Here is a 22,836-nt window from a genome sequence, read left to right as displayed (position 1 = left end):
ACTGTAGCCTAGGCGTAGGAAAATCTTGGGGTGCTTTAGCACCCCCGCTTCCCAGGGCCATGGGCTTAGCATGGGGATTTGTCGTTGAAGTACAGGCCTAAGAGCATACTATCTAAATTAGATATAAAAATGACAGCCGTGGTGTAGTGGTTCCGACTCTCGCCTTGTAGACAGAGGGTCGTGTGTTCAAACCCCACCGCGGTCTAGCGTCCTTTGGCAAGGCGTTAATCCACACTTTGCCACTCTCGACCCAGGTGCTAAATGGGTACCCGGTAGGATGCGAAAGATATTGTATGTTTGATTTTGCCAGCGCCATAATGTGGCTGCGATGAATGCAAGGAATGCTCCCCAGGGAGTGGAAATTGTGCACGTTTCGTGCTTGATTGAAATGAATCCAATGACCGGGGTAATAATATGCTGTAACGCGCTTTGGGCCATTCTGGGAAAAGCGCTTTATAAAAATTTGCTATTATTATTATTATTATTGCTCATTTACCTATTTATCCAGAAGAAAAGCATTATGTACTGTAAGATGTAAGATATTACTTTCCTACCCCCTAAAACACATATTTTGCTGTAGAAAGATCCACTAAACTTTATATTTTGCTTAAACTCGAGCAGGATGTTGATCGATGAAATGCGTATTCTCTGTAAAAAGCTCTTCCTTTGAGCTCGTTTCTGCTAGCAATGTGAGCCTCTGTTACATTAACTCCGTAATACAATTGTCCCCGGTCTCCCCTTCGCACATGCGTACATCATCCGGCGGTTGATAGAAACAACCATCCCAGGTTGGAAGGTATACCCAAATTCCCTCCCCTAGCCACAGCCTCTCCCCAAGGCTCAAGTTCAAGTTCATTTTCCAACAAGATTCCACGAGACTCGAGTCAGTTTGCACAGGTCAGCTGAGGTTGTTGTCTATTGAACTCTAAACATGTTGTTAACCCAGAATCTGCTACGATAGGTGTCCTTTTCTAGAAGACTGGAATAATTTTGAATGAATTGAACATCTTATATATTACATCTGCCGGCACCAGGATTGTTTTATTGGGATTTGGCAAGGAGATTTTTTTTTTTTTTCGCAACGGTGTCGAGTTCCACGACCCATACCTCGTGAAAACTTTTCGGGAGGGTTCAAGCCCCCAAACCGTAAGAACAATCACAGGGTTGTACCGCATCCTGTAGAGCGGTCGCTGTCATAATATTTGAAACTACAAACATGAGAGCTTCCGTTTGGTGGGTTTTATAATGTATACACAAATAGCTGTCAATATTTGTGAGATCAATAATTCCAGGGTAAATGCCTTTGATAGGCAAGCACGTTATAAATGGCATACTAATTAACCTATATCCATTCGGTTTATATGGCTATAAGTGGACACACAAAGAAGACAAACATACAATTATTACAAGGTCATGTGTGTCATTGTCCATGTGTCACGAGCTTGATTTGATACTATCAGTGGTTCAAAACTAAAAAAAAAATACAGCTGTAGTTGAAACAATAGACCTAATTATAATTTTTACAGTCTTTTGATAGCAGAGAGTTATTGATACAATACTTTGAATCAATGAATAAATAACTTGTTAACTTCAGTACTAATATTTGCTTTACAAAAAAATTTAAGCTTGCATTAGTATAGGATACTTCCGAACTTTATTGCATGCGCATGCGCCACGATCGTGATCGTTTTAGTGCGACTGTTATGAGTTGCTGAAGTTTTGTTTTTTATATAACACACACGGAGTTGGATTTGTCTGGAGTATACGCTTATAATTGGCATCATGGCTTTTGATGATATTCTTCTAACTTTGGGCGAGTTTGGAACGTACCAGAAAATTACCTATGCATTAGTTTTTCTATTTTGGTTTCCGGCAGCTGCAAATGTTCTGGCGGTGGTGTTCTTGGCAGGACCAGCGGATCATTGGTGTAGAGTAAGTAGAGTCATAGCACAACACTAAAAGAAACACTGAAAAAATGCAGTGTTACAAACCCCTGAATGAAGTGTCAATAAACCTGACGGTTTAAAATTACGCCAATATACCATCAAAGACTGTGCATGTAAAAATCAAAGGTTATCTGGGTGTTGAAATAACACTGTCAAGTTAACACCAGAATTAAATGACTCTTATGGTCCTATATCTACACCAGTCTAACACCAAAGTTTTCGGTGCGCATTGTAAAATTGTCTTTGTCCAAAATTCCACTGTTTGTTTGAAGTAATGATTGCGTTCCCATTATCAAAGGAAATGTAAACGTTATCATCACTACAGTATTGCCGGACACCGTTTAGCTATTATGCATCGAGTATCTTATCAACTATACGTTTTCTTTTAAAGCAGGCAGACAATTAAAAACGAAAAAAAAAAAAAAACTTTCAAGACATATCAGTGATACATGCATTACTTTACAAGGACAAAGCTATTGAATTTTTGTTTTGAAATTAAGATATATTTTTAGTTCTCTTTCTCCAAATAAGACCTATTATAGCGGCATCGATCGAAAAAGAAGGATCTAAGCTTTACCAAAATTGCGCCATTCATTGAATATGATTTTTAACAATTTATATCAACACCTTTCGATTTTCTTTGTTTTTCATGGAACACATTGTGTATAGGCCTTTAATCATGGAATGTATGCGAAAGCATTTAGTGAATTTTGTATGAGTACAGTTCCCCGAGCTTTGCTTATAGTTGACAATAAGGTTAAAAAGTCTCTGCCGGAATTGACCGAGGTTTTTGTCAATATATTGTTTTCCTATGTGAACGCTAATGAGTAACACATTCACGTTATGGCTTACATGTATATACATGTAGATACATCACGTTCTAGTAGACTATATTCATAGAACCTTACCATGGATATATATTTATTTGATATGATAGTTACCATGGTTACTGACTCTCGATCGACGATGAAAACTAAATCCATTTGTTCCTATAATAAGCATGAAAAATACAATACTTTGAAACAGGTAGTTCAAAATTTCATCTGTACTATATTTACATAATAATGTATAAATCACTGAAAATAACAATTATATCTATTTAAAATGCATCTTATTAGCGTATACGCTTGGTCGTAGATAACAATGATATTGTTAACGTTTTGTAAACGGTTGACATGTTGGAGTACAAAATAACCCTACAAATTTATGCAGTTCAGTTACAACCATGGGCGGAAATCTCTCCCCGAAGGTAGGGGGGCCAGGGACGGATCCAGCTCTGGCGAATAGGGGGGGGAGGGGGACTTTTTTCACCCATATTCTCCCCGATCGGCTGCTCAAAGTTGATTTTTGTTTGTTTCTTTGAACGGGTTGTCCCAGTGGCGTAATGAGCCAAAAAATTGGAGGGGGCTTGATACGGCGTATCACGTCAAATTAATAAGAAGATGCGAGCGAAGTTGCAAGCAAAAATTTCAAAATGTTCATTACAAAAATCAAAGTTTGTGATAGATTTTGACATGACATTTGGATTATAAGAGGCTTTATATTTCACCCTTATCCTTTTCCTATTCTCTTTTAGTTTCTTGGTCGAGAAAAATTGGGGGTTGGGGCAAAACGCCGATGTCCTAACAGTCATTTCTAACTTTATTCTTAAAAAAACATTAAAAAGTGTAGTAATCTCATAAGCCATATTCAAATAATGCGAACGCGAAGCGCGAGCTGATTTTTTTTTGGAATTTCATGTATTTTGTCCTGAAAATTGAATATTCTGGGCAATGTGTACGAACCTTATCTTGATGCGTATGTATAGCTAAATAATTACTGTGAGTGGTTCTGGCTTGATCTGTAAGGGACCTGTTAAAGACGTTTTGCAGTTAGCCATTAAGACGATACATATTTCAACTATTAAATAATGCGAGGGCAAAACGCGAGCTGAAATTTTTTGACATTCCGACCTAAAAAGTTGACATTCTAAGCACTATTTGTAATCATTAACGGTATACAGTGCCGGCCGCGGGAAACGTCACGCCCGAGCAAGCAAACAGCCTAGGGGGCTTTCGCGTCTAACCGAGGGTATTCAAGGGGAGCAGTCTAGGGGTGCGTTTATTCGACACTTTTTTACCCTAGAATCATGATTAGAATCATGATTCAAATCACGATTCTGCAGAATCACGATTGCGTTTAGTCGAAAGTGGAAATAAACGTCTTTCAAATCACAAACATGAAACACGGAAAAAGGGGCGTTTGGAAAGACGTTTCTGTAGAATCACGAACGAAAAAGGTCGTATAAACGATATCGTGATTTGAATCATGATTCTATGACGTCACTGTGTCGTGCTTCTTCCGGGTTCGACTCAAAGGCGCGCTGTGTTTCGTGCAGGTTAATTTTCGTGTAGCAGTATTGCCAGTGTACTAGTACCGGTATATGCCAATTGTCACGTGCGTTTAGGAATTATCATTCTGTGTATTGTACCCCCGGGTTGTACTGTAGCGTCATTTGTATATTTCATTGTTTTCATCAATCATATCTTCAAGTTCCAAAGGCACAAATTGGACTGACGACGAACTCAGGGCTCTGCTTGTGCTTTGGCCTGAAGCAAAAGCATCCCTTACCGGGATTCACAGAAATAAGACGATCTACGAATCCCTTTCAGCGGCGCTTGCGAGGGAGGGATTTCTACGGAGATGTGGCACCGCCTGTCGAGACAAAATTAACAGAATTCGTGCCCAGTACTACGGCTACTGAACACCATTTTCGATGAACCGACAAGATTGAATACAAGTAAACAAAAACAATACGAGGTACAATACACGGAATTCTGGAAGTAAAAGATTTATTTTTCGGAAGCCGAGTAAACGTTGCACAAACGATCGCGCGTTAGCTCGGGCGGCAGCAAACATCTAGCAGCCGACTTGAAGTTAGAAACACGCGCGAAAATGTTGACCTATACTTCCTGGGTCAAACTGCGCACTGCGATGCGCACTGGATCGGCCCGAATTCAGGGAGAAACAGTGTTAGAAAGATGGTCGTATAAACGCTGATTCTGTCGGATCGTGATTCATGTTGCTGTTTTGAATCATGATTCAAATCGTGATTCAAATCATGATTCTGGGTTGAGGTCGCATAAACGCAGCCTAGGGCGTTTAGACGGGCCCGCGGTTTCCCGCGTGCTATATAATATTGGCCGTGCCCGCACTTAGCCGCGGAAATCCTAGGGTACGTACATTGCACTATGTTTACATGTACATGTACTTCGATTATCTTGTGATAGACCATTATTATAGCGTGATCGGGATCTATTGTAGGTTGAATTTTTGATTTAAGATGTTATTTGTTTTCTTTTCTTGTATTCTTTAATTTCTGTTTCCCTTTTAATTCTTTTCCCTTATTATTTCTTTCCCTTCTTTCCTTCCCTGTTTCCTTTCCGTTTTTCTTCTGTCTTTGTTTCTTTCAAATAATGAAGGAATTATTTTTCTTTCGTTCTTCCCTTCTTTCTTTCTCTTTTTTCTTACTTTTCTCTTTTCTCTCAATATATTTTTTCTTTCACACATTCATTCATCTTCCCTTCCTTTATTTTAATTATTTCTTTCTTTGTTCATTTCAAGTAATGACAGAAACCGTTATCTGTCCTTTATTCTTTCTTTCAACGTTTTAATCATACTTTTTCCTTTGAATTTTCCTTAATTTTTTCTTTCTTTCCTCTCAATTCATTTCTTGCTTCCTTCTTTCTTCCACTAACCCTCCCTTCCCTTTCTTGATATATTTTGTTAACAAGTCTAACATTGTGTGGCCTTTTTTGTTGTTGATTTTTTTGGCCTGGCTCGGTCGATCCTATGTAGTGCTTTGCCGATTGTCCCGTATTTAATTTTGTGAAATCTGGTCACCCCGGCTGGAACGTCGAAGCTATTATCGCAATGAATCCAAACTTTTCGACATATAGATACATGCATATACTCTCGGACGAAGGCCTTCCCCGAGTTTTGACATTTTTTCAGTGCTCATTTATCATTTCCTTTCGCTGGAATAGTCACAATGATCGTTGACTACGATACAACGTTACGACGTGTTTATGACATCGGTCATGCGCGAGGTCGACTCAATTATTTCACCGCCTCCTTTTTGTGCCACGATCTTTCTTTGATTTCTTTAAAGGGGGTTGTCGATTACGATCCGACGTTGGTGTGTTCTTTCGACATCACATCATGCACGGAAGGCAAGAGCCCCACTTATTGTCATTTTATCTCATTTCGGTATTGATATTTTATAAACCTTTATCATAATAAGCGGGGTATATAGGGGGCCGGGTGGGAGCAAAAAAACCCCTCTCATATCGGGGAAAATTGTTCTTTCTCACATCATAAAAAGTAGACGTGCAAAAAGCGAACCCCAGCAAAACTGGTTGTGCTCATCGATTTTTTTTATTTGGTTCTTTTGTTATTGTGCAGTCTGGGAGAGTCTTGCTCCCCGTCCACGCCGACCCCTCTCCTTTGATCACATCCGCTTCCCAATTTATGACAGGATGTTCTTAGAAATGGGGGGGGGGGGGGTATTGATTATCTGATGCGTCAACAACAATGAATAAGGATATTCTTTTCAATTCGGTTCAAATCGGGTCTTTAAAAACCCCACCCTGTAAAAAGTATAAATTTACCCCAATGTTGCAGATTTAACAAGTTTGTCTTTTTGCTAAAACATCTGATTACATTATCTGCTCTCGATTGCGGTGTTAGTTACATCGGTAGATATTCGGATTGGGAAGATAATAATAATTAACATAATCAAAGTAAAGATTACTTGTCCAACGCATTTATTACGCGCAATTTTATAAAAAGTTATAGATGGGTTTAAAACGAATATTAATATCCTTGATACACTTATATGATGATCGTCGAAGTAAAGATTAACCTATCATTTTTACGAACTGCGGTTTTATATTGATAGATTAGTTGGATATCATTTAGGGTCTAGACATTGTTTCAATTATTTCATTTCAGTAAAACAATATTTTCCTTCGAATATATTTTGTTATATGAATTGGAAATGATAAAACGAAATCACAAAACCAAACCACAGCTTGGTACAATACATAATTCAGTGTTATATGGAAGATAAAAATAATAATACATGAAATTTGTAAATCTCACTTTCTATCTTGATTAGATGCTCAATGTGCTCCAGAGCAGAACAACAAAACTATTTGCATATATGTAACTATTAAAAACTTTCCTAACGCATTTAGCTTAAATGCTTAAACCCAAGCAAAAGTATGTTTTTGAAAGCTACTATGACGTGTTGTATGGAATGGGTACTTAACGAGTTAATTATCACTTGCCAACAAAGCAAGAATGGAGCTATACAAACCCTTCTTTCTTTTATTAAGAATTTTAGCGGGTGCTCACGCAAACGCTAACTATCAAACCTAACTTCTTTTCGGGGAACAAAGGAGTTAGTCGAGCCCAGTTGAAGAATAAAAGCCCGTCCGGGTTCACCTCTATACAATATAGTCGAAAATCCCTTTAATCATCACGCTCGATATCCCCCGCTATATTTTCTCTTTCTCTCCCTTTCCCCTCCTTTTTACCCCCCCCCCCCCATTTATTCACTCTTTTCCTTCTTGCTCCCCTTCATATTTTTCTCTTTTTCCCTCCTTCTGCTGTCCCTCTATATATATTTTTTTCCCTTTCCTTCTCTTTCCCTTTCCTTTATCCCTTCTGTTCCCTTCCCCCCCCTCCTTTTCTGTGCCCCCTTTCACTCCTTGATTTGTTTCTCCCCTTTATTTTCTATTGCTTTCCCTTCCCCTTCTTTTGTAATACCCCCTCCGTCATATTGCGAAACAACAGTTTCTTGTATTCTATAGAAATGTATAAGTAGCTTAATTTAACATAGCATTATATGTTGGGAAGAGAGAAAGAGTAGTTTTAGATAGGGATTGAGAAAGAACTAAACGATAAATGAAAATAAATATGATGATGAGAGGTGCATATGAAAATGATGTCCACAGATAAACATCGGGAAAAGATGAGAGCTAGTGGTTGAGATAGATAAAGGTAAATCAGGAAGGGGATAAAAAATGATGAAAATTAGAGAGGGGTTCCAGTATTTTGATAAGAATAGTCGTATCCTTTTCTTTCATTTTCCTTGTTTCTTTTCTTAGTCCCTTTCCCTCTCTCTTTCTCGCCTTCAGTAACTTTTATCCCCGCTATTTCATCTTTCTCAATTTTCCCTTCCTTTTTAATTTCTCACCCCTTATTCCTTCTCTTTATCCTTCTTTCTTTTATTTGCCTTCCACCTTCCCTCTTTTCTTTCTATCTCACCTTCGCTTTTTTTCATCACCTCTGTTTTCTTTCTCTCTAGGTTCTTCTTCTTGTTTTAATTTCCCCCTTCCTTATCCCTTCTCCATTTTACCTTTTCCCTCTTTCTCTTCTTCACCCCCCCCCCTCTATTCTCTTTCTCCCCTTTCCCCTTCTCTCAGTCCGGGCTCCCAGTTTTCTATTTCTTTTATCAGCCTCTTATTGCCTTTTGCTTCCGATTTGAATGATAGTTTTCGAAAAGTTTTAGTGTTACAGTGCCGGCCGCGGGAAACGTCACAGTGCCCCGGGGATAGACGCGGGCGGTTCCCTAGGGCACTCATTTTCTAGAGGAGCGGACGCGGGCGTCTTCCCGCGTCCGCTCCCCTCAAATGCCCGCTACGGGCTACCGCGTCCGCCCTAGGGGGCACTGTGACGTTTTCCGCGGCCGGCACTGTAGGTACAAAACCAAACAATTAATGCGAGCGGAAAAAAATGAGATTACCGACCTAAAAATGGGACACTCTATATTCATGTTTTGTAAATCATGAAAAAAGATGGGAAATTTGGTCTTTTCCTACATTAATAATGCGAGTGCAAAGCGCTAGCAGTATCTTTTTATATATATATATTCTGATCTAAAACTGGATAATTTTAGCACGTTTTGAATAAAGATCAAGTTGCGTTTCTCAATAAAACTTTGTGCGCATGTTTTAGAGTTAGGCAGAATCTGGGCATTCTGAATGCATTTCAGTTATCATGAAAATCAATAATGCAAGCGCGAAGCGTGAGCGGAAAATACTCGATATTCCGGTATGAAAAAGGTGAATTTTAGCACTATCTTATGCACTGTGTGGGGAAATTGAGAAGTGGATATGGATAGCACTTAATAAATGATGCGAGTGAGAAGCGTGAGCTGATATTTTCATTACTATTTTGACTTAAGACCTCGACATTTTGTCATCATATGAAATGATGACTATCCTATTCCTATTCTGAAAAAACGACAATTTTGTTATAGGAATTCATGAAAATTTTATCTATCGTATTTATTGATGTTATAAGCATAATGAGTGAGTGAAATTTGGTGACATTGAGGCCCGAAAAGTGGATATTTTAAGCACTTTTGTAATCATGAATAGGATTTATGAGTTGATATATTTTCATCAATAATTCCAGCGCGCAAATCGCGGACGAAATTTTTGATAAACTGTCATAAAAAAGGGGATTTAAGTAATTTGTTATAGAATTAATATATGAATAATCTCATGGAATAAACAGAAAAAATATGTAGGCCTACTTGTCAAATCAAATAAAGCGAGCGCACAACGCAAAAAGCTGCAAATGATATTCACACAATAAAACGGATATTTTACAGAGCACTTAAAATTCAATTTGTAAATCAAACAAAATAATACAAACTCGATGTTCGAGCTGAAATATGTATTGTATATTTCAAACTTGATGTTTTAGGCTACATAATTATCAGCCTATTAAACACGATATGTATTTCATCAAACCGGCTATGCGAGCGCGAAGCGTGAGGAAAATTTTTCACGTACTCACCAGGGTTGAGTTGAGTACAGTTTGGGTCAATAGGCCAAGGGGAAACAGAGCAGAAATAACGTTCCATTTTTTTCCATCCTTAGGTACCAGAATGGGATGACGCAAACTGCTCTGGAATGGGACTGGATGAGAGCGATTGTGCATACTACAAGAAGCATCTTAGCATTCCCCATACAGTAGCAGACGACGATACCATTTTGTACGATCAGTGTCGCAAGTACGATGTATCGCAGGTATCGTTTGCGGATGCGATGACGTACTTTAAAGAAGGCACCAATCAAAGTGAGAATATTTATGACGTCATTAACTGTGATCAAGGATGGATGCATGACATGGCGTTATCAACATACACATTTATCCAGACGGTAGGCAGAAGCCCCATGACATTGAGCTTGTTCTTACATTAATTTCTTAATTCTCTTTTTTACTTCATCGTTTTCCTTTTTTCTTCCTTTTTATTAACACTCCCCTTCTCTGCAGGGCCCTGATAACGATTTTTACAGGAATTAACAGGAAAAAGAGTGTTAAAATACAAAATAAAGCTCATTTTGGTCATATTTCTACATTTTGCCACGCCTACCTGAATTCTAGGTGTAGGCAGAAAATAACACACGCAGCACCCATCAACCAACTTCCAAGGGCCGTACTATTCCCCCCGGTACTTCTTTCTTCCTTCAATCTGTCTTTTTTTCCCCATCCCTTTAAAAAAAATAAATAAATAAATCAATTTGTACAAGAATCACATATGACCCAAACCCCTAAATGTGTTGTTTATTTACTATTCCTTTATTTTTTTTTATTTTATTCAAATATATTTATTCAGGATGACAAGATCAGTTGAAAACTGATTTACATCGTGGTCCTGACATTAAAAACATAAGTACATGTAAATCAATAATTCTCACTACAGCCCTTCTGGCCGTGTTTAAGCATGTTAAGTGGTGCAAATTATGTTCATGAATTAATTATATTTTTCTGTTCATTGATCATCTTATCTCTTGGGGGTGGGGTTCCTGTATTTCAATGGCAATATTCGGCCAACATGCCGGCCACGGGAAACGTCACGGAGCGCCCTAGGGTGAACGCGGGAGCCCGTAGCGGGCATTTGAGGGGAGCGGACGAGGGCATATGCCTGCGGTTGATAACCTAGGGCGTATATGCCATGTTACAGCCCAACGTCGCACCAACGCATTATGTCGCAGCAACGCATAATGGCGCAGTCAACGCATAATGTCGTAGTTTTTCTAACGCATAACGTCGCAGTCAACGCATAATGTCGTAGTTTTTCTAAAGCATAACGTCACATGTCGCAACGCATAATGTCGCAGCAGATTTCTAACGCATAACGTCACATCATCCGGGGGTAATTGTCCTCGTGGGAATTATCCTCAGGGGTAATTGTCAGTAGTTGTCCGGGGGTAATTATCCTCGGGGGTAGTTGTCCAGGGGATAATTGTCTGGGGGTAATTGTTCTCGGAGGGTAATTGTCCGGGGGGTAATTGTCCAGGGGGTAATTATCCTCGGGGGTAGTTTTCAGGGGGGTAGTACGGTTATCTCAACTTGGTTAGAAAATCCCATACAAAAGCCTTGCCTGCGCACGTAACAATAGTGGCCAGTTTCAGAAATGGTTTGAAGGAAACGTACCTTGAAAAAAATACAATGCAACTTGATTTATATCTATAGACTTTAGGACTTAGAATTATGTATAAACATGATAAATGTATAAAGAAGGACACATTAATTCATTTTGACAATTGCCTATATGCAACTATCTAAGTGGAGGACTCTATATCATCATTTACTTGGAGCCTATCTTCGAATATCAGAAATTGAATTTTATGCAGCTATAATGCAACTGTCCTCTCGAAGTTTGAAGTAGAAGGGTATGATTATATAAGAATAATATACATGATTTCTCAATCAAGATGATTTTTGTCTCCTTTGTTTTCAGTTTGACCTGGTTTGTGACCGGAAATACCTGGTCAATTTGTCACAATCAATCTTCTTCGTTGGGGTCTTCATTGGTTCTGTTATACTTGGTGCAATTGCAGACAGGTAATTACACAGGTATACACGGGGGCGGATCTGTATTTAACGGGGGGGGGGCAAAATTGTCTCTAAGGAGCAAAAATATAATAAATCACAAGAGGTCATAAGCATCGCAGCCAATGTTCCCATTTGTTCACTGACAAGCAAAGAATATATATATATATCAAAATATATCCCCCCTTTAAATGTGCCCCTTATACCCCTTCCACGATCCGCGATCGTTTGAATAATATCATCGGTAAATTGCCAATCCGTCCATTGCCAACTCGTCCACTCATGACATGGTCTACCTTCATTTAGTCTAATGCCATTCCGTCCATCAAAATTTCGTCTAACAATCATTTGGCCCAATAACCATTTGGTCCATCAGCCCTTCGTATAATCACCAGTTAGTCTGTGACCATTTCATCACATAACCAGTTGTTCTAATACTCATTTCTTTTTCATTCATTTCGCCCAATTAACACTTACAAGAGTGTAGTCCATTAGACCAAACGGTATGTGGACTAAATCGCTATTGGACCAACTGGTGATTAGACGTAATGGTGAGTGGACGAAATGGCAATTAAGGATAGTGAACGAATTAATGATAGACCAAATGATAGTAGACGAGTTGGCAATTAGACGAATTGGCAGTAGACTAATTGGGAATAAACCATATCATCTACCCTTTAAAAAGTGGTATATCGAATACATTGAACTCATGATTCTCTGATATGGGAGTGTTTTGATGGCATAAGTACATGCATATCCATTCTAATATCTATTCCGATCTCTGAATAAACATATATACAAATATACTACTTTATAAAAGTAAACACAATGTATGTATGCACATTTTATATAAGTGGAAATGCACATATATTAGTATACATATATAAATGGAATTTTCAATAATTTTGATAACAACTTTTTTTGATTGAACTATTATTTCATCTTATTTTAATGATATTGCTCGTAGTATTTTTCTTACAATCAAATCATTGTAGGCCCCCGTTGGCCGTTTACATCTTCTGACGCGTTTAAACTGCGTTTTAAACTTAATTGAAATGTCTCACTGTTTTTCTGTTAGATATGGAAGAAAAATAACGTTAATAATTTCAAACATCATCGTTGTCTTGTTTGGTGTCTGTGCTGCATTTTCTCCGAACTACATCACTCTTGTTACCCTGAGGGCGCTGTCGGCTGTCGGATGCTTTGGGATGCTTCTTATATCTACGGTTATAGGTAAAAGTAGTATTACTATAAAATGGTGCTATGGATCCGGATCAAAATTAATGATTGGGTAAGATCCATCACGTGACAGGTCATTCAAAAGAAATAAAATACTACTGACTGCTACTATTAATCAGTGCCGGTGCATGTAACGGCGGATCTGGTTCCAAAGGCAGATATGGTATCCGTTGGCATGGTTTGACGCGTTTTGATGTTTGCAGACTTCGTTCCTCGGCGGATTTGGTTCAAATTGACTACTTGTATTCATTATGACGTCACCCTCGGCAGCACATGCGCAGCTCTGGCAATAACGGGAAGGGGGTGGTTTAGTTTGAGATATCGCGCGCGGCCAAGTACCACGTGATGTAAACGAATACATATGGAACGTGCATGCGCGTTAGCAAGAATGTTATCTGCCGAAGAATAAAATTGATACTGAATCCGCCGGAGCTGGAACCCGATTCGCCGGCGGATTGGGTGCCTATTACCGTATCTGCCAGGCACTGGATCCGGCAGCATAGAAACGTTAGCATCACAGAGCGCTAACAGTAAGCCCAGTCACACCCTTCGGATTGTGAAGTCAACAAATTCGTTTCAATGTGTTAGTATTGTATTGTTGTAGGCATTGCTTCCACATTACCGACTGTAACAGAGCCTCGATGTCAGCTCTAACAATGTTCCTTTGCGGACAATACAGCCCTTTTGACTGGTCGAGGTTCTTTTTTTTTAAATGACGATGGTTTCTCAAATAACTAGGATCCACATCACTATCTTATAAAACAAAATCACATTTTGCTAAGTGATAAGAATAATAAAACATAACACATTTGAAACAGTCCTAGCCCGTCAGCTTTCATATTTTGCATAATCACGCCTTCTATCATGGAAATTGGGTCATTTTGCACACTTTGCTTTCGTTTTCATTGTCATGCAGCACCCGAATTCGTTATTCGTGTTGGGGCGAACACATTTCTCGCTATTGTGACAATTAGGGCGCAGATTTGTCTTAGTGTGAAGAACGGTTTCACCACTTTAAAGGTTTTTTTTTCAATTCATCCTGGGTTTTGATAATAGAAATGGATAGGCCTACATGAAAAAATATCTGAAGACTTATATCATACATGTATTTTAAAAGAGAAAAGGAGATGTAAATGTGTATCAATCTGATTCCCACTGGCTCTAAATACTATACAAAAAGTGCGAGACAAAGTAACGCGTTTTCGGAGTTGAGGAATCAATGGAAGATTACCACTGACCAGAAAAAATTATAAAATTCAGGAATCCTGATTTTAGTTATAACTTCGTAAAATTAATTCATGATACCACTTGCAATTGACATTTGGTGTACTGTTAAGTTTCGTGAAACCAGACCGAATCTCCTCAATTCTGTTCGCACAGGAACTGAGTTTGTCGGCCCATCGAAACGTGCCTTTGTGGGAATCTTCATCTCCGTGTCGTTTTCCCTTGGATATCTCCTACTCACGATCTACGCCTATTTTATCAGAAACTGGCGCTATCTTCTACTCTCGCTCAATCTGACTTTCGCTCTGTTCTTCTTCTTTTACCCGTGAGTATAATTTTGATGCCCTTTCGTCTCAGCTGCCACGTGCGGAGGATTTCAGAACAGAGTAAGCGTATTAAAATGCCAGTAAAAGCAATTACAATGAACAGTTGAGAGGACTTTGTCGAAAATTGGTGAACCAGAACATCAGTTTTGCCTTAAGTTTGAGAGCTGACAAAAATGACAAATGTCGTTTGCCAGTTGTCTGCCAATAATGAAGGACTAATCTGCTGTTTTGATACACCAACTTTCGACAAAGTCTTCTTTGCCCTGTTAGCTGTTCTTTGTCATGACGGCTATTAAATAATGCATGTGCTTTGTTCTTGATTCTTCCGTACATAGCTGAGCAAAATCACCTATTCCATCATCTATTAGAGAATAAGCATTGTCTGCATCAGGGGGTGGTGGATCCAGGATTTTCCAAGCGGGGGGGGGGGGCACATTTTTACGAGGGGAAAAAAGTTTTCTACCAAAATAAGGATAGTTTGACAAGCAAAATAAAATAAAATGAAAGGGCTTCTCTTTTAAAGGTGGGGGAATGCACATTTCTTGTTTATGTCATTCTTACATTACAAATTTGAATTGTGCCACTCATAGTGGGGGGGGGGGGGGCGGGCCGGCTTTGCTCCTTCCCCCTCCCCCTGGAACCGTCAGTGGTCTGCATTGTGATTGTACACAGAATGTTTATTCATTATATTCTGTTTTGTTCATAAGCACATAAGAGCCCTTACTTCGATCACAACCATGATCAAAATCACTATTGGCTCTTGCCTTTGACTGTGCAAATGCGTATTTGAAATAATTTTGTTAGCTTTTCACGTTCATTAGTCATTTTTTAATTGATTGCTTGGTCGAAGAAAACAATCTACACTAGTATCTTACAAATGTATATGTATAGCTTATACATCATAGCACCTTTAGAAGTTGGTAATAATACCGGTAAGTACTGAAAAATCAGCACGTGAGTGCAGTCTTAATACGAGCTCATAGAAGTGCTGATTTAACGATTTTTTTATGAAGAGCTTATAGACTGCCGTAAATGTTGTTATTATAACCAGAATTTACCTTTTTTTATTTGGTGCCATAAAACCATAGGTTTACATTGATCAAACGTGATCATACGATCTAACGTATGAACTATTTTGACTATCATTATACCAGGTTTACAAAAGCATCTATCACGTTGATTTTTACAATTTTATAAAATTAATTTACAATTTCAAAATGACTATAGAGGCACGCTTGTTTTAGATAATGTGGAGTTTTAGCTCAGCGACTGTAGGAAGAGTCAAGAACAGACTGAGAGAAAATATGATCATCATGACAAAGACAACAAAAATCTTTGTCGAAAATTTGTGAATCAAAATAGCAGTTGACTTGGACCCTGGCAACGACACATTTGCAATTGTTTGTCAGCTCCGAAACTTAGGGAAAAACCGCTGCTCCGGTTCACCAATTTTCGACAAAGACCTTTCAATTGTTTTGTCATTTGATAGGCATTTTCAATACTTTCACTGTGTTCTTGAAACCGTCCACGTTGCAGTTGCGAACACTCCATAGTTTCGTAATCATTCAGTGTGTTAGTGTACCACATTTTACCCCGTTCTGTAATTAGGTTTATCCCTGAATCGGTAAGGTGGCAGATCTCCAAAGGTCGGTACAAAGAGGCGGAAGCTACCATCAGGAAGGTTGCCAGAATCAACAAAGTCAATCTCCCGGATGCCTTTTTCCACAAACACGACTTTTATAATTCAGGGGTATGTATATTTAAATTGGTATGAAACACCATGACCACGTATTATACATTTTCTGACTAGAAACTACAGGCGACTTGCCATGAGCACCGGTAATTTTAAACAAGATCCAAATAAAAAAGGTTTACGGTAACCTTCCTGCTATGAAGTCGAAAAGCAAGATATTTTAAAAGATCACTTTATTTTTAGAATTACTAGTTGAATACAATTTACACAGTAGTATAGCTAAATTTATATTTTAAAATTTCATCTGCGCCCCCCTCCCCCTAACGCACATTTTCAATCATGGATCTGCCAATCATAAGTAAAGAACAACGAAAAGATTGCATAAGCTAATGATAATTACGATAAAGATTGTGAGAATAACCATCATTCGGATATAATGGTTTAGTGGTAGAGTGCCCGCCTCATGACGGAAGGTCACGGGTTCGATCCTCGCCCGAGTCATGTCAAAGACTTAAAATGGGACGTCCTCCTTCCTTCTTTCTGTCATGTTATGCAGGGCCCCGGGGGGGGGGGCACTCGACCAAAAAAGTGGTGGGGGTGTGCCGCGGGCGAGACAAAAAACGGGGGCCTTGGAGCGGGCTTATTGTAAAAAGGAGGGTCCTCGGAACGGGCTTCGGAACGACAAATGTTTGTGAAAACGGGGGTCCTTGGAACGGATCGCCAGCGTGTGAGCGCGTATGCATCCCTACGGAACGGTCATGCGTGCATGATGCAGCTAGCGCGGCCTCCGCCGGGGAGCTCTGCGGCCGCTTTTCACCAAAATTGCAGCTCATTCAACGCGATCGGAGCGGCGTAACGAAAAATATGCGAAGCTTTGGAGCGGATTTCTCTCTTCTTTTTTCTCGATAAGAAGAAAATGCTATGCCTTGGAGCGGCTTTCTTTGTTCTTTTTCTCAACAAGGCAAAAATGCTATGCCTTGGAACGGAAATTTGACTGTAAAAATGGGGGTCCCCTCCGCGGCACATACCCACTATGCATTATATACTGAGTGCCCCCCCCCCCGGTGCAGGGCCCGCTGAGAGAACAGTGGCCGAACAGAGCCGAAGTGGTTACCCTAAGCAAAATAAGGATTATTACTGTAATTGTTATGATTTTTTACTATTATTATTTTATTATCATCATCATTATTATTGTTAATATTATTATTATAAATTTGTTCCCATAAACCTAGGAGAAACAAGCTGAAAAGGAACGTGATCCAACTCTACTTGATCTTTTCCGGACACCGGTCCTGCGAAAAAGGACGCTCGTTTTGATTGTTATTTGGTAAGATTTTACACGCGATGAGTGTGAACTCCACTATTAGAAATAATGACGTACAAATAAAAGCGATAGCACCAATTTGTTTTCACATTCACATGATAATTAATCTAGTGTGTGATATGGATATTATTGGAAAGGAAATTTACTACAGGCATTCCTCCTTAGAAGAGGAATGCCAGAATATCAAAATTAGGGGAACGGTACACTTTTCTCACACATAGAATGTATAAGTTATTTTAATGATATGAAAATAGAATATGTTATCCAAGTGTTTAGAGAGGGTATAAGACATGGAAATTGCTTGCTAGGGTACTATGGGATTGAAAATTGATTCGAATGAATGGTCCATTTTGAAAGTACGAGCATTGGGGAGGGGTCCACCTTGTAATGAAATTGCTTAGCCCCCTCCTTCCCCCGGATGCCTGTTCATATTCTCTGCCATGTTGATGGCGCTACACTTTAATTTTTCATTTATTTATTTTTTAGGTTAACCAACAACCTCATATTCTATGGCTTGCATCTGAGTACCGGGTCCTTTGGAGTCAACATCTATCTGAGTTTTGTTATCTCCGGAGTCGTAGAGATCGTTTCTGTTTGTCTTTGTATCCCAGCGATAGAATGGATTGGTCGTCTCAAAAGTATCATAGCCTGCTTCGTCATTGCAGGCGTGGCAAGTTTTATTGCCATATTCGTCCGTAAGTACATAATAATATATGTGAAATGTACATGAATTGAAAAATTCAGTCTACTTGGCACCCACAGAATAAAAGTATTACGATTGGTAATAGTAGAATGCAATGAACAAAATTCAAATCATATATAAAACTAGAATATTATAGAATGAAATGCAGAATCACAATTTTCATTAGTCAAAATCCGTTTCTGAAACAGACGATAATAGTGTACAGACGTGTTTCTCTCGCCTATTTCAGAAAGCGTATCTGAATGTTATCTTTTTGCCACTCACCTTGGGCACTGACAGCTAAATTTACGCATATTCCCATGTCCTCTGAGGGAGGGCGCTGTAAGATAATGATGTCACATAAGGTCTGTTGCCCACCATGAATTTTTGATACCAACGTCAACTAAAGAGAAAACAAGAAAAAAAAGGATTCATCAGATTCTGACATCTGGACACTGTAAAAACTGGTGTTAAAACTGACACCAATTGGTGTTAATAGAGGACCAAACCCTGAGGTGTTAAAATTACACCCTAAAGATTGAACATGACACCAAACAGTGTAAATGTAACAACCAAAGGTGTTGTAATGAAACCTATAGGTGTAAAACTAACAACACCAATTTAACACCGGTGTAAAATAACTGGTGTGGTCCTCTATGTACACCGGTTAACACCACAGTTTTTGCTGTGTACTGGTATGCTAGTGTCAACTATTTTTGCTGAGATGCTGATCTTAGGCACATTGCAGAGTCCGCATACGCAAGTCCGCAATATGCACTTCCGATTGGTGGAAAAATACCGTCGCCTTCCCGCAAAAATCGCCTTCCCGCACAAAGGCCGTTAGCGCGCGTTGCGCGTCGCCCTCTTGTACAAGGACCGTCAGCGCGGACTGCGCGTCGCCTTGCCGCTGGCCGTTTTAATAGTGCGCACTGTTTGCTACGTGCTAACTGCCCTTCTGCAGGAAGGCGGCGTGCAGTGCACGGTAACGGCCTTTGTCATGTTTGTGCGGGAAGGCGATTTTTACGTTGTTACTGATATTTGGATTTACGGTTGATTGCAACGCTTGGTGCACCGCGCTCCAGATTCATCTCTGCATTAATATGGATTTGTTTCTCTTTTAATCGTACAGCTACTGGGGTGGCCAAAACGACGATCGGCATGATTGGAAAATTTGGTATCGCCGGGTCCTGGGCGATTGGTGGTATCATTGTCCTTGAAGTCCTGCCAACTCCTACAAGGTGAGTGAAGGGGGGGGGAGGGGTATGTTTCTGGAAGTGAGCCTTGAAGGAATGAAACTAGGGAACATAAATTATCCATCCAAGCGGCAAAAAAAAAAAATTCCAACACTCGGCGAAGGCTTGGAGTTTCGATAGACATGATAGAACAAGGTTCTACTCCCATCCCTTTAAAGTAAAAAAGAAAGATAATATGATTATACGCTTGTTTTCTGTAAACTAAGTAAAAGCAGACGGGCTTATATTAAGTTTTGCCAACAGGAAAACCCGGGGGAAATATCCACATGTCCCCCGATCGGCCGCTCTAAGAACTGAACGCATTTTTTTCTCGGGGGGGGGGGGGGGGTTAGGTCTAAACACTGAGATTTAATTACATTCTAGTTTTAGTTTCATAACAAGATAATTCTTCTTACACTGTAAAAAATGTTGGGTATAATTTTAACTAGAACGAGGTTAATTATGTGTCCAACCAATTTTGGGCAGTATTTTACTCAATGCGGGAAGCATATTGTCCGTAAGGTTAAAAATAAGCAGTAATTACTTTTGAATGGGCAAAATTTTAATCACTTTGGATAAATAAAAATGCCCAAAAGAAATGCACAATATTAGTTGGACACAATAATTACCCTCATGGAGCTTTTTAGCCAATATTTTTTTCGTGTGTATAGGGCCAAAGTAACAACTGCTCTGCAATTGTTTCACCATTAACACAGGAGTGTTGGTATCGGAATATGTTCCACGGCATCCCGCATCATTGCTGTAGCAACCCCTCTCCTTCTCATCCTCTACGATGTTTGGGCACCTGGTCCCCTCGTTCTTCAGACCATAGCTGCTTTAATAACAGCGGGATTGTGCTTTATTCTCCCCGAAACCCGAGGCAAGAAGCTCCCCGAGACGCTGGAGGACGGAGAAACTTTCGGAATGTAAGTTAACACAACCATTTACCAGTAATTTTCCTAGCTTTTTTTTATTTCATAATTGTCACTATTATTCTTTATTATTACTATTAGGCCCTATCATTGTTATCATTATCATTTCCATTTTACATTGTTATAGTAATACCGGTTATTATTACTATTATTATTACTATCATCATCTTCATTATTAAAATTATCATCAGCATCCTAACCTTGTTATTCTTTTCAGTAATATTAGAAGTAGTAGTAATAGTATTAGCAATGGTAGAAGTAGTAGTAGTAGTAGTAGTAGAAGTACTAGAAGTTGTTGGTGTGGTAGTTGCAGTAGTAGTAGTAATGTTAATAGAAGCAGTAATAGTAGTAGCAGTAGTAAAAGTAATGTTAGTTGTAAAAGAAGTAGCAGTAGTAGCAGCAGCAGCAGTAGTAGTAGTAGTATAATCATTATTACAACCATCGTTAACACTATCACGATTATCTTCTATCGTTTGATGTTGATTTAGGGTGAGGGCTTTTCTGATCATTATCTTCGCTATTATCAAATACATAATTTAATATTTTTGTTACGATTCTCACTCCAGAAAAACGCAAAATGAAAAGGAACTTTACAGCATGCAAAGTGCTCCGTTATAATTATTTGGACGACCAGATGCCGGAGGGGATACAACAGGTATTAGAGAGTTTTCGCATAGCGATGCAAGGAGGATTCAAGGACAGAGAAATCTTTTGTCAAATGCCCTTCATGACATAGATTGACCTAGAAATTTATGTCGAAAATTTGTGAATCAAAGCAGCAGGTTTAGTTTTTAAAGGACAAGTCCACCCAAACAAAAACTTTATTTGAATAAAAAGAGAAAAATTCAACAAGCATAACACTGAAAATTTCATCAAAATCGGATGTAAAATAAGAAAGTTATGGCATTTTAAAGTTTCGCTTATTTTCAACAAAATAGTTATATGAACGAGCCAGTTACATCCAAATGAGAGAGTTGATGACATCACTCACTATTTCTTTTGTTTTTTATTTTATGAAATATGAAATATTTTTATTTTCTCGTCATTGTCATGTGAAGTGAAGTTTCATTCCTCCCTGAACACGTGGAATTCCATTATTTTAACATTTTGTGCTTCAGGCAATGAGGTCCTAATCATCAAATTCGTAAAAATTGAAATATTGTATAATTCAAACAATAAAAAACAAAAGAAATAGTGAGTGACGTCATCGACTCTCTCATTTGGATGTAACTGGCTCGTTCATATAACTAGTTTGTTGAAAATAAGCGAAACTTTGAAATGTCATAACACTCTTATTTTACATCCGATTTTGATGAAATTTTCAGCATTGTGCTTGTCTGATTTTCTGAGGTGGACTTTAACTCGTGACAAACGACGTGTTTATCTTTTTCCTCAGCTCCGAAACTTAGCCGGACGAAACTGCTGTTCCGGTCATGGTCAATATTCGACAAAGGCCACTCAGTTGTTATATGTCGTTTGACGGGCATTTTCAACATATTTGCTGTCAAGGGCGGATCCAGGACTTTTCAAAGGGAGGGGGAGGGGCACATTTTCTGGTGTCACAGGCCAAAACTATTTCCTATAGACTCGTGTGTTAAGGAGCAACTTTAACAAAAAATCATAAAAATAAAGTTTAAATTAAAGGAATGATTGTTTACTACCGGTGGATAGGATTATGTCTGACATTCTATATCTGACCAGAAAAATGTACCTCGACCGGCTCGTTTCAAAAATAAATTGGCATTTATGAAGACTACACCTGACAGGATCAAATTCATCACTTGAGACAGCAGAATGGCCCTAATTCTTCCGCCAGTGAAAAATACACTGTAGTTCCAAAGTGATGATAATATATCTTCCCAATGTGGAAAAGGAAGTTCAGTAGGTACATTCCCTAAAATCAGTGTTAGATTGTCAATCATATTCATTTATTTTTGTCAATCAGCAATATCAAATTAAGCAATTGAGAATGGGTTGGCTCGAATTAATATCTTTTGTCTGACAGTTGTATTTAGGCCCGTGTAACCTTCCCAAGGGGGAAAAGGGTTCTCAAAAGGGTTCTCACATGTGTATGAGCGACATATTCACATAAAATATTTACAGTGCCTCTCAAGGGGGGGGGGGCACGGACCTAACCCCCCCTGGATCCGCCACTGTTTACTGTTTTTTAGTACTCCTTACGTCACGGAGCAAAAATAATCCTCCCTATTCTATCATCTTGTAAGCGCATAAGGACCCGAATTCACAAAGATGGTTTTGAAACCCACGGTTGAGTCCATGGTTTATGCAGATTTCCTGTATAAATTACGTTTATTTTACCTGGAATTACCTGGAAATTATAGAC

General features: G+C 39.0%; 1 protein-coding gene across 1 annotated transcript; it reads left to right on the top strand.

Moving 5' to 3' along the window:
* The first annotated feature begins 1,657 nt into the window (after positions 1-1,657).
* On the top strand, positions 1,658-21,289 carry LOC121412392 (organic cation transporter-like protein). The gene is made up of 11 exons (XM_041605205.1): positions 1,658-1,932; positions 9,881-10,162; positions 11,749-11,852; positions 12,919-13,073; positions 14,460-14,628; positions 16,238-16,379; positions 17,555-17,649; positions 18,133-18,341; positions 19,458-19,566; positions 20,277-20,486; positions 21,059-21,289. The coding sequence occupies exons 1-11, from the start codon at positions 1,783-1,785 to the stop codon at positions 21,108-21,110; spliced, it is 1,677 nt and encodes a 558-aa protein (XP_041461139.1). The 5' UTR covers positions 1,658-1,782; the 3' UTR covers positions 21,111-21,289.
* Positions 21,290-22,836: the final 1,547 nt, after the last annotated feature.

Source organism: Lytechinus variegatus, chromosome 4, assembly GCF_018143015.1.
Source record: "Lytechinus variegatus isolate NC3 chromosome 4, Lvar_3.0, whole genome shotgun sequence".
In the NCBI taxonomy this organism is placed as follows: domain Eukaryota; kingdom Metazoa; phylum Echinodermata; class Echinoidea; order Temnopleuroida; family Toxopneustidae; genus Lytechinus; species Lytechinus variegatus.
The sequence above is the reverse complement of the archived record's forward strand: the minus strand, read 5'-3'. Positions and strand labels throughout refer to the sequence as shown.

Coding starts and splice junctions, on each gene's coding strand:
- LOC121412392 (XM_041605205.1), top strand. CDS start 1,783: ATGGCTTTTGATGATATTCTTCTAACTTTGGGCGAGTTTGGAACGTAC. Junction 16,380..17,554: donor ACGACTTTTATAATTCAGGG/GTATGTATATTT, acceptor CCATAAACCTAG/GAGAAACAAGCTGAAAAGGA. Junction 20,487..21,058: donor GACGGAGAAACTTTCGGAAT/GTAAGTTAACAC, acceptor TTCTCACTCCAG/AAAAACGCAAAATGAAAAGG.